Source organism: Pseudophryne corroboree (genome assembly GCF_028390025.1).
Source record: "Pseudophryne corroboree isolate aPseCor3 chromosome 3 unlocalized genomic scaffold, aPseCor3.hap2 SUPER_3_unloc_50, whole genome shotgun sequence".
Lineage (NCBI taxonomy): Eukaryota > Metazoa > Chordata > Amphibia > Anura > Myobatrachidae > Pseudophryne > Pseudophryne corroboree.
Genome location: NW_026967542.1, coordinates 823,598 through 836,675, shown reverse-complemented (window position 1 = coordinate 836,675; position 13,078 = coordinate 823,598). Strand labels below are relative to the sequence as shown.

The following is a 13,078-nucleotide window of genomic DNA, read 5'->3' as shown; positions in this document are numbered from 1 at the left end:
CCTTCCCAAATGACAAACCTTGGATGAACAGTGAGGTTCGTACCTTATTGAGAGCTAGGAATAGGGCGTTTAGAGTAAAAGACAAATTAGCTTATATGATTTCCCGGTTTAATTAAAAAAAGGGTATTCGTCTTGCTAAGGAAGCTTACTCGAGTAAGACTGAAAACCATTTTAAAGAATCGGGTGATGCAAGAACGATGTGGAGAGGAATTAAATACATCTCTGATTATAAAAGTTCTACTTCTGTCAGGATGGGCGGTCCTTCATCTGCTGAGCTAAATCACTTTTATGCACATTTTGAAGAGGTTGACTCTTCTACAGGTAACTCTTTTAGATTCCATTCAGATAGTTTTTTGACCCTGACTGAAGTTGAGGTTAGGGATTGTGTCAGCAGAAAGAACGTAAGGAAGGCTCCTGGCCCGGACTGTATTTCAGGCAGAGTATTATGGGCATGTGCTGAGCAGTTGGCAGGCATTTTTACAAAGATTTAAAACTTTTCTCTGAGTCAATGCACTGTTCCACGGTGCTTCAAAACTTCAAGAATTGTTCCAATTCCTAAGTCTGCGTCGGTCATTGGTCTGTACGACTATAGGCCGATTGCTCTCACTTCATTGATTATGAAATGTTTTGAGAGAATTGTTTTGGTCCATCTAAAATGTGTCATCCCATTGGGATTTGACCCTAATCAGTTTGCCTATCGGTCGAACAGATCAACTGAGGACGCAGCTCTTATGGTGCTTAGTAGAGTACTTTGTCATGTTGAAAATAGAGACACCTATGCTAGATTGTTATTTGTGGATTATAGTTCCGCCTTTAACACGGTAGTGCCGGCGGTGTTAGTAAAAAAGCTTTTACGAATCTGATATGATGCTGCCATATGTGATTGGCTGTTGGATTTCTTGACACATCGCCCGCAGTCAGACTGGGCTCTGACCTGTCTTCTGAACTGGTGTTAAGTGTAGGAGTTCCGCAGGATTGTGTTTTAAGTCCCTTCTTGTATTCCTTGTATACCTCTGACTGTGAGTCTAATTTGTAGACAATCTCTGTGATTAAGTTTGAAGATGATACCACTTTGGTGGGTTTGATAACCGGTGTAGATGAGAGTGGTTACAGAGAGGTGGTGAGAAGAAGTCAGCGCCCGGGGTCTTACCTGTGTGCTGGGGCCGCGGGGCTGGCTTCACATGCGGCTTGTGGGCAGCACAGGAGGAGGGCTGCCGCACCAGGTCCGTGGGCAGTGGTAGCGGCGGTGAGGGGGTTCGCTCGTGGCGGCGGGATGCCGCTGCAGCGGGTCTCTCTTGCCGGAATGTTGCTAGGAGACCAGGGGCAGTGAGCTGTGAGGCTATGCAGAGATGTCTGCATTACTGGGCACCACCATGTTGGAGACCAAGTCTGAGGCATAGTTTGGCTTCCTGTTTCCTTCCAGCCAATCCAGGGAGAGTTCTCCTTATAAAAGGGGGCTGGTTTTTGACAGGGAGGCCAGTGCTTCAAGTTACAACCCTGTTGTAGGTGCTTTAGCCCTTTGCTCCCAGAATTCTTGCCGTATTCTGGTTTCTCCTAACCCAGCTTAGCCGGTTCTCAGTTGCTGCTGCAGTCCTGCCGTTCCTAACCAACTGCTGCCTGTGGAAGCGCTCCAGGAAAACCCGGTCCAGTTAAACCCTTTGGGCACGGATGGCCTCTGTCTTTCTGCCTCATATTTCAAGCCACAGTCTGCAGATCTTTGTCTCCAGCCACGGCTTTGAACCACCATCCACAGTTCCACAGTTGATTATCTATAACCTCGTCTTTCAAGTCACAGTTCACCGTTCTTTGTCTCCAGCCACGTCTTTTATCATCATTCACAGTTCCACAGTTCATTATCTACAGTCTCGTCTTTCAAACCACAACCCGCAGTTCTTTGTCTACAACTACGTCTTTAAGTCATCGTCCACAAGCCACAGTTCTCTACCTCAGCCTCATTCTCAAGAACTACAAATTACTGACTCTTAGCCCCGCCTATGTTCCTCATTTCCCCTTGTCCCATGAGAAGGAACTACATCCAACCCCCTCGTCTTATTCATCTGCAGATAACCACTTCCTTGAGCAAGTCTCAGCTGCCGGATTCTCAAACCTTGCTAGATGTGACAGAAGACTCGTTGAGTGGGGGGTTAAAAACAACCTGTTATTAAACAGTAAGAAAACCAAGGAGGTTGTGATAGACTTTAGGAAATCTAAAAAAATCGACATCTGTCCGCTGATTTTGAATGGTGAGGAGGTGGAAAGGGTTACCGATGTGAAATTTTTGGGGATTAAGGTCACAGAGGATTTATCATGGTTCTTGCATATCACGTCTGTGGTCGGGAAGGCTCAGCAGCGTCTTTTCTTCTTATGGAAGCTCCGAGTAGCAGGTCTGTAGCAATCAACTCGTTAACTTCTACCGCTGCGTGATTGAGAGCTTGCTGACCTATGCGATCACGGTGTGGTATGGTAATGCCAAATGCTCGGATCTTGTTGCCTTGGAAAGAGTGATTAAATCCGCAGAGAGGATCATCGGCCAACCCTTGCCTAGGTTGGCGGATGTACTCACCGCGAGGAGTCTGTCAAAGGCAACCAAGATGATTGAAGATTGGGGTCATCCCTGTAATGTGTTTTTTTCCCTCTTGCCATCTGGGAGACGTTAGAGGTGTTTAAGATGTTGTACCACTAGGTTAAGGAATCGCTTCTGCCCTTCTGTGTATATGACATGAACTGTATGTAATTTCGCTGCACATGTTCATGTACAGTGACAATAAATTATTCTTATCTAAAAAAAAGGACTGAGGTCTAAAAGATTTGAACCCTGGTCCAGCGTATTTCCTTTCCTGTTGACTGAGAAATCCATTTGTCCAATTCAGGACCAAATAACATCAGTAGAAGGCAACGCCTCTACTTCTGGTTTTGACTCGGCCTCGGCCTGTCAAGAACACAATCACAGCGGCTGTCGGGCCACAAGCCAAGAACAAACTTGTCCGACATCCAACGAAGCCGTACCTAAATACTCAACCAATTCACAAATGTGATCGGTAAGACATATAAGCTGGTCTGAGGAAAACCCTGTTGTAGGCCTAACCTGAGCAACTACAGCCTTGTTAACCCAAGCTCCAACGCAAACAGGTGTAAGCATCACCCCTGTTGCTGTATACATGGACTTTAGCATGGCCTCCAGCTTACTCTCCGAGGGGTCTTTAAGCGTAGCTGCTCCTGGGACTGGAACAGTCAATTTTAGTGAAAGTTTAGAAACTGAAGACTCCACCGATGGCGATTTAGTTGTCATAGCCTGTGGGAAAAGATATTTAGACAGAAATCGCGTTGTCTCAGAAAAGTGTTTAACTGGATTTAGCCATGCTTCTATTAAATGCTTATTAAGAGATATGAATAAGAAAAACACACAGTCGCCCATAGTCTGCTAGCAATAAAACCTCATATGTTTCAGTGCAACCTAGCAGCTGGCGTACCGCTCTAATGAGATCATCATAGCTCGGGCTATTAGTGACCTCACTATCTGACTCCTGACCCAATGCTGAGATATCAGATGTGGCATTGAACTGTCAGAATGTAATTATGAGACAAACGATGACCATGCTAAGAAATTGAACTATACATGGACTTTGTAACCCATCAAAGTTCTAGAAATATCCTGAGACCACTGTGGCCGGAGAGACCCCAGCCCACGTGGACAATGGCCGCCGCGGCACTGAAGGGGTTAACCCCTAGTGCCCGGTGCCATTATAAGGACAATGGGAGCTTGGCTCCATATTTAAAATGTATAGGGCGCTAGGCGCCAGGTGTTTAAAATGCTTTTAAAAGTGTATTTTAAAGGTGTGCCACGGTCCCGGACCTCTCCAGCGACCGCGGCAGTGAGGGCAGCCCCCGGCGTACTGAGCAGAGTGTGCGCGCCGGGGGAGAGGGGAACCGCTGCAGCCGGGAGATCAGCTCCCACTGCAGCCATCAGGTGTGCGCCGCCGGAGTCCGGGAGCTGTGTGTGCGTCGGGGGAGAAGGGTGAGCCGCTGCGGGTGGGAGCTCAGCTCCCGCTGCAGCGCGCTCTGTGGTTGCCTCTGCTGGGGGGCCGGGAGCTCTGCTCCCAGCGACTCAGCCCATCGGAGGTGGTCAGCCGCAGCAGCCGGGACAAACGTCCCGGGCTGCTGGGCGGTGCGCCGCAGCCCGGCTCCCTACCGGACGCTGCAGCGAGGGCACCGGATACAGCGCCGCACACAGGGGACCAGACTAGCCGGCTCCCTGTGCGGCGAGGCCACCAGAGTGCGCCGCTCAAGGGGTCTGGGCTAGCCGCCTCCCTAGCGGCGGGGGTATGTGTAGGGCACTGGACACTGGGGACCGGGAGCTACACTCCCGGCGCCTCAGCGCTCCAGAGACACAGAGCTGCGGCGGCCGGGACAAGCGTACTGAGCTGCCGGGCTTCATATCAGGGCACAGAAGTTAAAACCAGAATAAAAACATTGTTTTAAATGCAATAACATATATATTGTGTTATGAGGCAATGCAGTGCCTGGGAATATGAAATGTATTTAAAGGTAAATTGCACTTACTTGGTTGTGTGTCCCAAGAAGGGGGAATCCATGGCTGTGCAGGCTGATGGATTCTCCCAGACCTTTTCCCCAAAAACGGAATACTTTCTCTTCCAGCCTCACTCTTGAAAGGGGCATTGGGAGAGAGAGAGAAGAAGCTCAGCTTTGAAACAAGCCGAGTGTTTTTCTGGAGCTCCATGGAGGAGATCACCCGTAGTGGCCAGGAAACCTGGACCGGGGAGCTAGGCTGCCCAGCTCTGGAGCCCAAATCCAGGCTGCAGGCAGTGGGCTAGGTCCCGGGCAGGTTTCTGGAAGTCAGTTTAGGCAGGAAAACTTCCCCCAGCCTAGACTGAACGGCATCGGGGTGTATCCTGATCCTCCAGGATGGGACAGGCAAAGGAGAACGACCACTCCCCACTGTCCATAGGGAACAATGTTAGTTGTGCATGTGACCAAGGCATGCACAGCCCATGGGTAAACACTGATTGGTTGTACACCACAGGGCGGGCTTACCCCCTGTGGTAATGTCTATTGGAGTAGGATAAAAGGAGGGCTGCTGCCCCATTGTATTGTATTGTACCATCTTTATTTTGCTGGAACATCTTGTTGTATGCTGTTGTCCCTAGCAATAGGGATGAGTCTTTTTTAAGGCTATTATTGAGAAAATAAACATCTGCCTCAAGAAGATTGCTTCATCTTGTGACCTACAGGGTTATGCCAACCATTAGCCCCATCCTCCGGCTGTCCAAGAAAGCATTTAGCGTCTCCAAGTTCCGCCTTCCGCCAGCTACCGGTTGAGGCCTAGCAAATGGCTAGTGGGGATTCGTCAACACCACACAGGTGTGGTAAGACAAGGCGTCGGCACATACAGAGCAGAAATGTGGTTCCAAACGCCACGGCAGGTTAGGAGTTTGGTGGTGGCAGCATAAACCCGCCCACAACGTAGCGGGTGGAGTCAGTAACAGGCGGTTACTGACGGTACGCGGGAATCCCCTATGTGGTCAGGCCTCGTGTGACCTAACCCTCCATTCTGTGCGCAGGAGACGGGACGCGAGTGCTTTCGTACAGGACCGTCCTCAGTGATTGCGCTGAGACGGAAAAAAAGTGGGTCCCAGGGACCCCTCACTTTTAAAAATTGGGGTCCTAACTGTCCTTTTGTGGGTCCCATCGGATTGAAGGTTCTTATTAATTATTCAAATATAAAAACACAACAACAAAACAAAAACTTAGGCGTCTGGCTTTGTGGGGAAGGGGCTTGGCCACATAATAGTGGCAATTCACATTACACCACACAGTAGTGCCGCTTATACACATTGCACCAGGTAGAACCTCCTATACACACTGCGCCAGGCAGAGCACATTATACGCATTGCACCATGTAGAGCACATTATAGACATTGCACCAAGCAGAACCACCTATACACATTGTGCCAGGCAGAGCACGTTATACACATTGCGCCAGACAGAGCACGCTATACACTTTGCGCCAGGCAGAGCACGCTATACACTTTGCGCCAGGCAGAGCACGCTATACACTTTGCGCCAGGCAGAGCACGCTATACACTTTGCGCCAGGCAGAGCACGCTATACACTTTGCGCCAGGCAGAGCACGCTATACACTTTGCGCCAGGCAGAGCACGCTATACACTTTGCGCCAGGCAGAGCACGCTATACACTTTGCGCCAGGCAGAGCACGCTATACACATTGCGCCTGGCAGAGCACGTTATACACATTGCGCCTGGCAGAGCACGTTATACACATTGCGCCAGGCAGAGTACATTATATACATTGCGCCAGGCAGAGCACATTATATACATTGCGCCAGACAGAGCACGTTATACACTTTGCGCCAGACAGAGCACGTTATACACTTTGTGACAGACAGAGCACGTTATACACTTTGCGACAGACAGAGCACGTTATACACTTTGCGACAGACAGAGCACGTTATACACTTTGCGACAGACAGAGCACGTTATACACTTTGCGACAGACAGAGCACGTTATACACTTTGCGACAGACAGAGCACGTTATACACTTTGCGACAGACAGAGCACGTTATACACTTTGCGACAGACAGAGCACGTTATACACTTTGCGACAGACAGAGCACGTTATATACATTGCGCCAGGCAGAGCACGTTATATACATTGCGCCAGTCAGAGTACGTTATATACATTCCACCAGGTAGAACCACCTATACAACCACTGAGCCAGGCAGATCACGTTATACATTTTAAACGGGGAGAAGCTGCGGGCAGCGCGATTGAATGGGGAGAAGCTACCAGTGGTGATTTGATGGCAAGAGAGCCACTGAAACAGTATTATTAGCAGAGACACACTGGTCACTCAGAGACCTCTCTGCTTGTAGTGCGTAAAACGCGATATAGCGCATATTTTGCAATCAGTGACTATAGTGGGAAGAGAGTGAGGTGGGTGTAGGGGGAAGAGAGAGGGGGGCTGTAGGGGGAATAGAGAAACTGACTGAGGGGGGAGACAGAGAAATAGAGACGGACAGAGAGAGGGCGCGGGACGGACAGAGAGAGAGAGGTGGGGAGACAGAGAGGGAACGAGACGGACAGAGAGAGAGAGAGGGAACGAGACGGACAGAGAGAGAGAGAGAGGGAACGAGACGGACAGAGAGAGAGAGAGAGGGAACGAGACGGACAGAGAGAGAGAGAGGGAACGAGACAGACAGAGAGAGAGAGAGGGAACGAGACGGACAGAGAGAGAGGGAACGAGACAGACAGAGAGAGGAAATGAAAGAGAGGGAGGGAACGAGGAGACGGACAGAGAGAGAGAGGGAACGAGGAGACAGGCAGAGAGAAAGAGGGAACAAGGAGACGGACAGAGAGAGATGGGGAACGAGGAGACGGACGAGAGAGAGAGGGAACGAGGAGACGGACAGAGAGAGAGAGGGAACGAGGAGACGGACAGAGAGAGAGAGGGAACGAGACGGACAGAGAGAGAGAGAGGGAACGAGACGGACAGAGAGAGAGAGGGAACGAGACGGACAGAGAGAGAGAGAGGGAACGAGACAGACAGAGAGAGAGAGAGGGAACGAGACGGACAGAGAGAGAGGGAACGAGACAGACAGAGAGAGGAAATGAAAGAGAGGGAGGGAACGAGGAGACGGACAGAGAGAGAGAGGGAACGAGGAGACGGACAGAGAGAGAGAGGGAACGAGGAGACGGACAGAGAGAGAGAGGGAACGAGGAGACGGATGGACGGACAGAGAGAGAGAGCGAGGAGACGGACAGAGAGAGAGGAGACGGACAGAGAGAGAGAGAGCGAGGAGACGGAGAGAGAGATAGAGCGAGGAGATGGAGAGAGAGAGAGAGCGAGGAGACGGAGAGAGAGAGAGCGAGGAGACGGAGAGAGAGAGAGAGAGGGAACGAGGAGCGGACAGAGAGAGAGGGAACGAGGAGACGGACAGAGAGAGAGGGAACGAGGAGACGGACAGAGAGAGAGGGAACGAGGAGACGGACAGAGAGAGAGGGAACGAGGAGACGGACAGAGAGAGAGAGGGAACGAGGAGACGGACAGAGAGAGAGGGAACGAGGAGACGGACAGAGAGAGAGGGAACGAGGAGATGGACAGAGAGAGAGAGGGAACGAGGAGACGGACAGAGAGAGAGAGGGAACGAGGAGACGGACAGAGAGAGAGAGGGAACAAGGAGACGGACAGAGAGAGAGAGAGAGAGGGAGGGAATGAGACTGACAGAGAGAGAGAGAGGGAGGGAATGAGACTGACAGAGAGAGGGAATGAGAGAGAGAGAGAGAGAGAGAACGAGACGGCCAGAGAGAGAGGGAACGAGAGAGAGAGCGGGAGGGAGAGGGAACGAGACGGACAGAGAGAGAGAGGGAACGAGAGAGAGAGGGGGAGGGAGAGGGAACGAGACGGACAGAGAGAGAGAGAGGGAACGAAACGGACAGAGCGAGGGAACGAGACGGACAGAGCGAGAGAACGAGACGGACAGAGCGAGACGGACAGAGCGAGAGAACGAGATGGACAGAGCGAGAGAACGAGACGGACAGAGCGAGAGAACGAGACGGACAGAGCGAGAGAACGAGACGGACAGAGCGAGGGAACGAGACGGACAGAGCGAGGGAACGAGACAGACAGAGCGAGGGAACGAGACGGACAGAGCGAGGGAACGAGACGGACAGAGCGAGGGAACGAGAGAGAGAGAACGAGACGGACAGAGCGAGAGAGAAAGGGTGAAAATCGAGAGAGGGGATAGATGGAGGCAGGGGAAAGGGAGTGTTTGAGAGAGGGGCTTGTACTACTGTCACATTGCTTGAAGTCAGTGGTGTATGGACACGACTGCCAGTGCCTCTGCAAATTCCTCCGATGGACTTTTGGAGCCGGGGACGGTCAGGACAGGGGCATACCTCCCAACTGTCCCAATTTTTGCGGGACAGTCCCGCTGTCCCACCCGTGGCCAGCAGTGTCCCGCGGTGGTGGGGGGGACATTTGGGAGGCTTTTGCACTCACAGCAGAGCCGAGTGAATAGACGCTGTGCGCATGCGCACACAGCGTCTATTCATGGAGGTACTGGGGGCATGCCAGCAGCTCACTGAGCGCTGGCCATGCCCCCCTAGTAACAAGAATGGGGCCATGGCTCGCGATCGCGGAATTGCCGTGAGGCCACGCCTCTTTATGCAAAGACACGCCCATTTTTATGTAGACACTCCCCTTTTCGGCGCGGAAGTCCCTTTTGACCATTTGGAAAGTTGGGAGGTATGCAGGGCTGTAATAGAAGTAGGCAAGGGCTGAGAGAGCGGCCCCTGTCCTCCCCTTCCAGCCCGGTGTCTGTGTCAGCAGCAATAGAGGGGAGTTTAGATTAGTAAAATAGGTACGGAGGAGAAGGAGAGCGGACCTTTTACTGGCCGGGAGACAGGACCCAAGTGACTGGCTGTGCAGTGCTGGTCTTAACACACGGGCTCTGGGGCACTGGCGGTGGGCGGGCGAACAGGCGCAGCGCTGTTCGCGGCATTTAATAAGTCAAAGAGACTCGTTGTAGTGCCGTCCCTGAACCAGCCCCCACCGCGGGAACAGACAGCCCCCCTCTCCCCATGCCACTGTGTAAAGCAAATATCTACCGTGAGATCGCGGAGCACCCGACTCCCTTCTCCCCGGCCACGGACCACTGGCAGCACTCAGAAGCCAAACCCCCTCCCCAGCCGCGGGTTACCCACTGTCACAGAAGATCGCTGCCACGGAGCTGCGCTGTCATGTCCTGACTCCTGACTGGCAAGGCTCCACCTCCTCTTTTTAAAGCCTGGCGCCGGGCCGCCACGCCAATCAATCTGCCAGGCTAGGGATTGGCTGCAGCGGAGCGCGTCCCAGAGGACTCACGCATGTTGGAAATGTGAGTCCCTGAACATCAATACCGGGTAAAAAACGCGCTATAGCGCATTTTTGCGAACACTGGTCCTGTCACAGAAATTGGTGGTAGCAGTGGGATAATCCCAGGCGGCTTTTCATCACCCGATTGGAGAAGCCGAGTTACTCAGGGGAGGAGTAACTGCAGCGCAGGAGAACGCACAAGATGGCGAAATCCAGCGGAATATCCAAGGATGATCTGGAGATCGTGTGCCAGGAGAAGGGTGTGGATATCCCTTTCAACGCGTCCAGAAGCGTCATGAAGGCGGCGCTCATGAGCATGGTGGAGGCTTATCGGGCAGAGGTGGAAAGCACTAACAGCGTCAGCATCGAAGAGGACGGCCCAACAGTGGACCTTCGTAAGGAACCGGTGAGACCCACAAGCCCCGCCCTCTCTCACAGCAGCAATGTTTCCCAGCAATCCCTAGCAGGGCCAGGATCCCAACGTCGCGGGGGGAGGGGGGGGCGGCCGCGGCAGACATGAGGCACCACTCTGACAACCTGTAACTATAACACAGGAGCGGCGGCGGAGGCCGCGGAGAACGGGAGACACCACGCAGGATTCAAACATGGCGCCGCTGTGACAGCTTCTCAGAGTGACAGGAGGGATATGCAGAATGTGGACACAGATGAGATCCGTACTTGGAATGCTGAGCCGGCCTCAGGAGACATCTAAAAGGCAAGTAATGGCGTCCAGATACCCGAATCGTGACATTGTACACAGATCAGGACGAGTTCAGTTTGCCAAGTTTGCAGACAGTGATGGGGACATTGATGGACATTTGCAAGTTTTTGAAAGGACTTGTAAACTACAAGATCTACCCAAGTCAGAGGTGGGTGAGACACCTTGTGCCCACTCTGCATGGAGAGGCATTGGAGGCCTATCGAGGAGTGGCGACGGAGGACTGTGGGAACTACGACGAAGTTGCGAAGGCCCTCCTCCAGCGATTCTTCATCACTCCAGAGTCTTACAGGAAGAAGTTCAGAGACTTGCCTAAGAATCCTAGCAGCACCCATGGGCAGTTCGCCACCCAGCTGCGGCAGTACGTGGTGAAGTGGGAGAAGGATTCGGAAGCCACTACGTGGGACGCATTGATTGACCTGATCTGCAGGGAGCAGTTCTTCCGCAGGTGCGCCCCAGAAGTGAAGGAGTGGTTGCTAGATCGGGAGCTACCCAGTTTAAAGATGGCTGCCCAGTTAGCAGACAAGTATGTGGCAATTCGACCGCAGGGGCAGAAGCGCCCAACCAGCAGCCAACCCCAAAAGACTGTACCACCAGGGGGACACCCCTCTTCAGCTCATCGCCTCCCAAAGCAAGCATCTTCCAACCCGGGTGCTTTTGGCCAGCAACCGCCCCGCAGTGCCCCTGCCAGTAATCAGAGGACATCGGAGCCACGCCTGGACAAAAAGTGCTATGGCTGTGGGAAAATCGGACATCGGAGGATGAACTGTCCTGCATCCCAAGCACCCCAGCCTCGTGCGCGAAATCCCAGTGCTGGAGCCCGGATTGCTTGCTTAACCCGTGGAGATGAGCCTCCAGAGACTGTACCCCCTCCAGTCAGTCCGATGGAGTGTGGCGAGAAACAGGTGGACTCTGCGGAAAGAGTCACCTGTATGGCTAAGAAGCCCCCACCAAATATGTGGCGGCACCTGCAGCCGGTCCAAGTGGGGTCCCTGCAGGGCGAAGGCTTAAGAGACTCTGGGGCCTCCATAACTGTTGTGAGCCCCCACCTTGTCGACCATGCAGCAGTACTGCAGGTTTGCACTGCAAAAGTTACAGTGGCCGATGGGCTAGAGCGAGAAGTGCCCATGGCCAGAGTCTACCTCGACTGGGGAGCTGGACAAGAGCTGAGAGATGTTGCCGTAATGGATGGCCTCCCAACTGATGTCGTCTTGGGGAATGATCTCGGTGGAGGAATCGTTACTGCCTTGCGAACGCCATCACCCGGAGTCAAGCGGCCAGACTACAGTCTTCATCGTCTCTGCCAGCACAGCCCAGCCCAGAGGAAAAGACCACAGCGGCTGAACTGCCGCCAACCACAGCATCAGCCATCCCAGAGGAAAAGACCACAGCGGCCAGATCAGCACATCTGCCTCTTGCCTCTGGTGGGCCTACGTCCCCTAGCAACGCAGAGGATGTCGGTTCCAGTTTGTTGAATCCTGTGGGGGTGCCCAGTGATGCTCCTGTCCCTAGTGGTTTGCCAACTCCGGCGGTGAGTATGAGTGACCACCCCGACCCTACCATGACTGACCCCAACTTGACTCACCCCAATATTCCCCTTGTAGCGTGTCCAGACTTAGGAGAAAGTGAGGGCCGCAGGCAGGAGTTTAGGGAAGCTCAGCTCTCTGACCCATCCCTGGAAGGTATGAGGCGCCAAGCTGGCCGTGGCCTTGCTGGGATGGGGCTGGGAGTGTGACCTGGTGGAAAGGGTTACTGTACCGGGTAGCCAAGGTAGAAGGGGATAGGCCGGTGCGGGAGCAAGTTTAACTGGTGGTTCCCAGGAGCTTTTGGGAGCAACTGATGTCAGCTGCACACAAAATTCCCTTGGCGGGATACCAGGGGAGGGACCGAACACCGAGGTGCCTGACGCAGATCTTTTTTTGGCCCGGAGTGTCGGATGACGTCCGGACCTACCGTAAGTCCTGTGATGTATGCCAACGGCTTGGACGCCCCAGTGCTCGGGCTCCCCTAAGGTCTTTGCCAATAGTCGGGGAACCTTTCCGAGTGGCCGTGGACATAGTAGGTCCCCTACCTGTGCCCAGTAGATCGGGGAAGAGATACATCCTCACCGTGGTGGATTATGCTACCCGGTATCCAGAGGCTGTGGCTCTGTCCGCCATCACTGTGGAAAAGGTAGCGGATGCTCTGCTAGGCATATTTAGTAGAGTACGGTTCCCCAGTGAGATCCTAACTGATCAAGGGACGCAGTTCATGAGAGATCTGGTCCAGTGTCTCTGGGCGAGGTGCGGAGTGCGTCAACTCCGCACTGCCCCCTATCATCCCCAGACTAACGGAGTTTGCGAGAGATTTAATGGCACTCTAAGCAGATGCTATGGGCATTTGTGACTTCGGAGGGGGGAGACTGGGAGCGATACCTGCCGCACCTCCTGTTTGCATATCGGGAAGTGCCCCAGGAGTCAACCAGAT

The 13,078-nt window shown here is 53.0% G+C and overlaps 2 protein-coding genes across 2 annotated transcripts in view; both read left to right on the top strand.

The window, feature by feature from the left end:
• LOC134984396 (gastrula zinc finger protein XlCGF17.1-like) overlaps positions 1–13,078 on the top strand; it is a 256,307-nt gene that overhangs the window by 127,469 nt on the left and 115,760 nt on the right. The gene's annotated exons all lie outside the window — the stretch shown is intronic.
• The window catches only part of LOC134984391 (zinc finger protein ZFP2-like), a 37,776-nt gene continuing 34,794 nt past the window's right edge, over positions 10,097–13,078 (top strand). The window contains exon 1 of the mRNA XM_063949979.1: positions 10,097–10,300. Within this exon, the coding sequence (XP_063806049.1) occupies positions 10,097–10,300 (204 nt within the window). The remainder of the gene's footprint in view (positions 10,301–13,078) is intronic.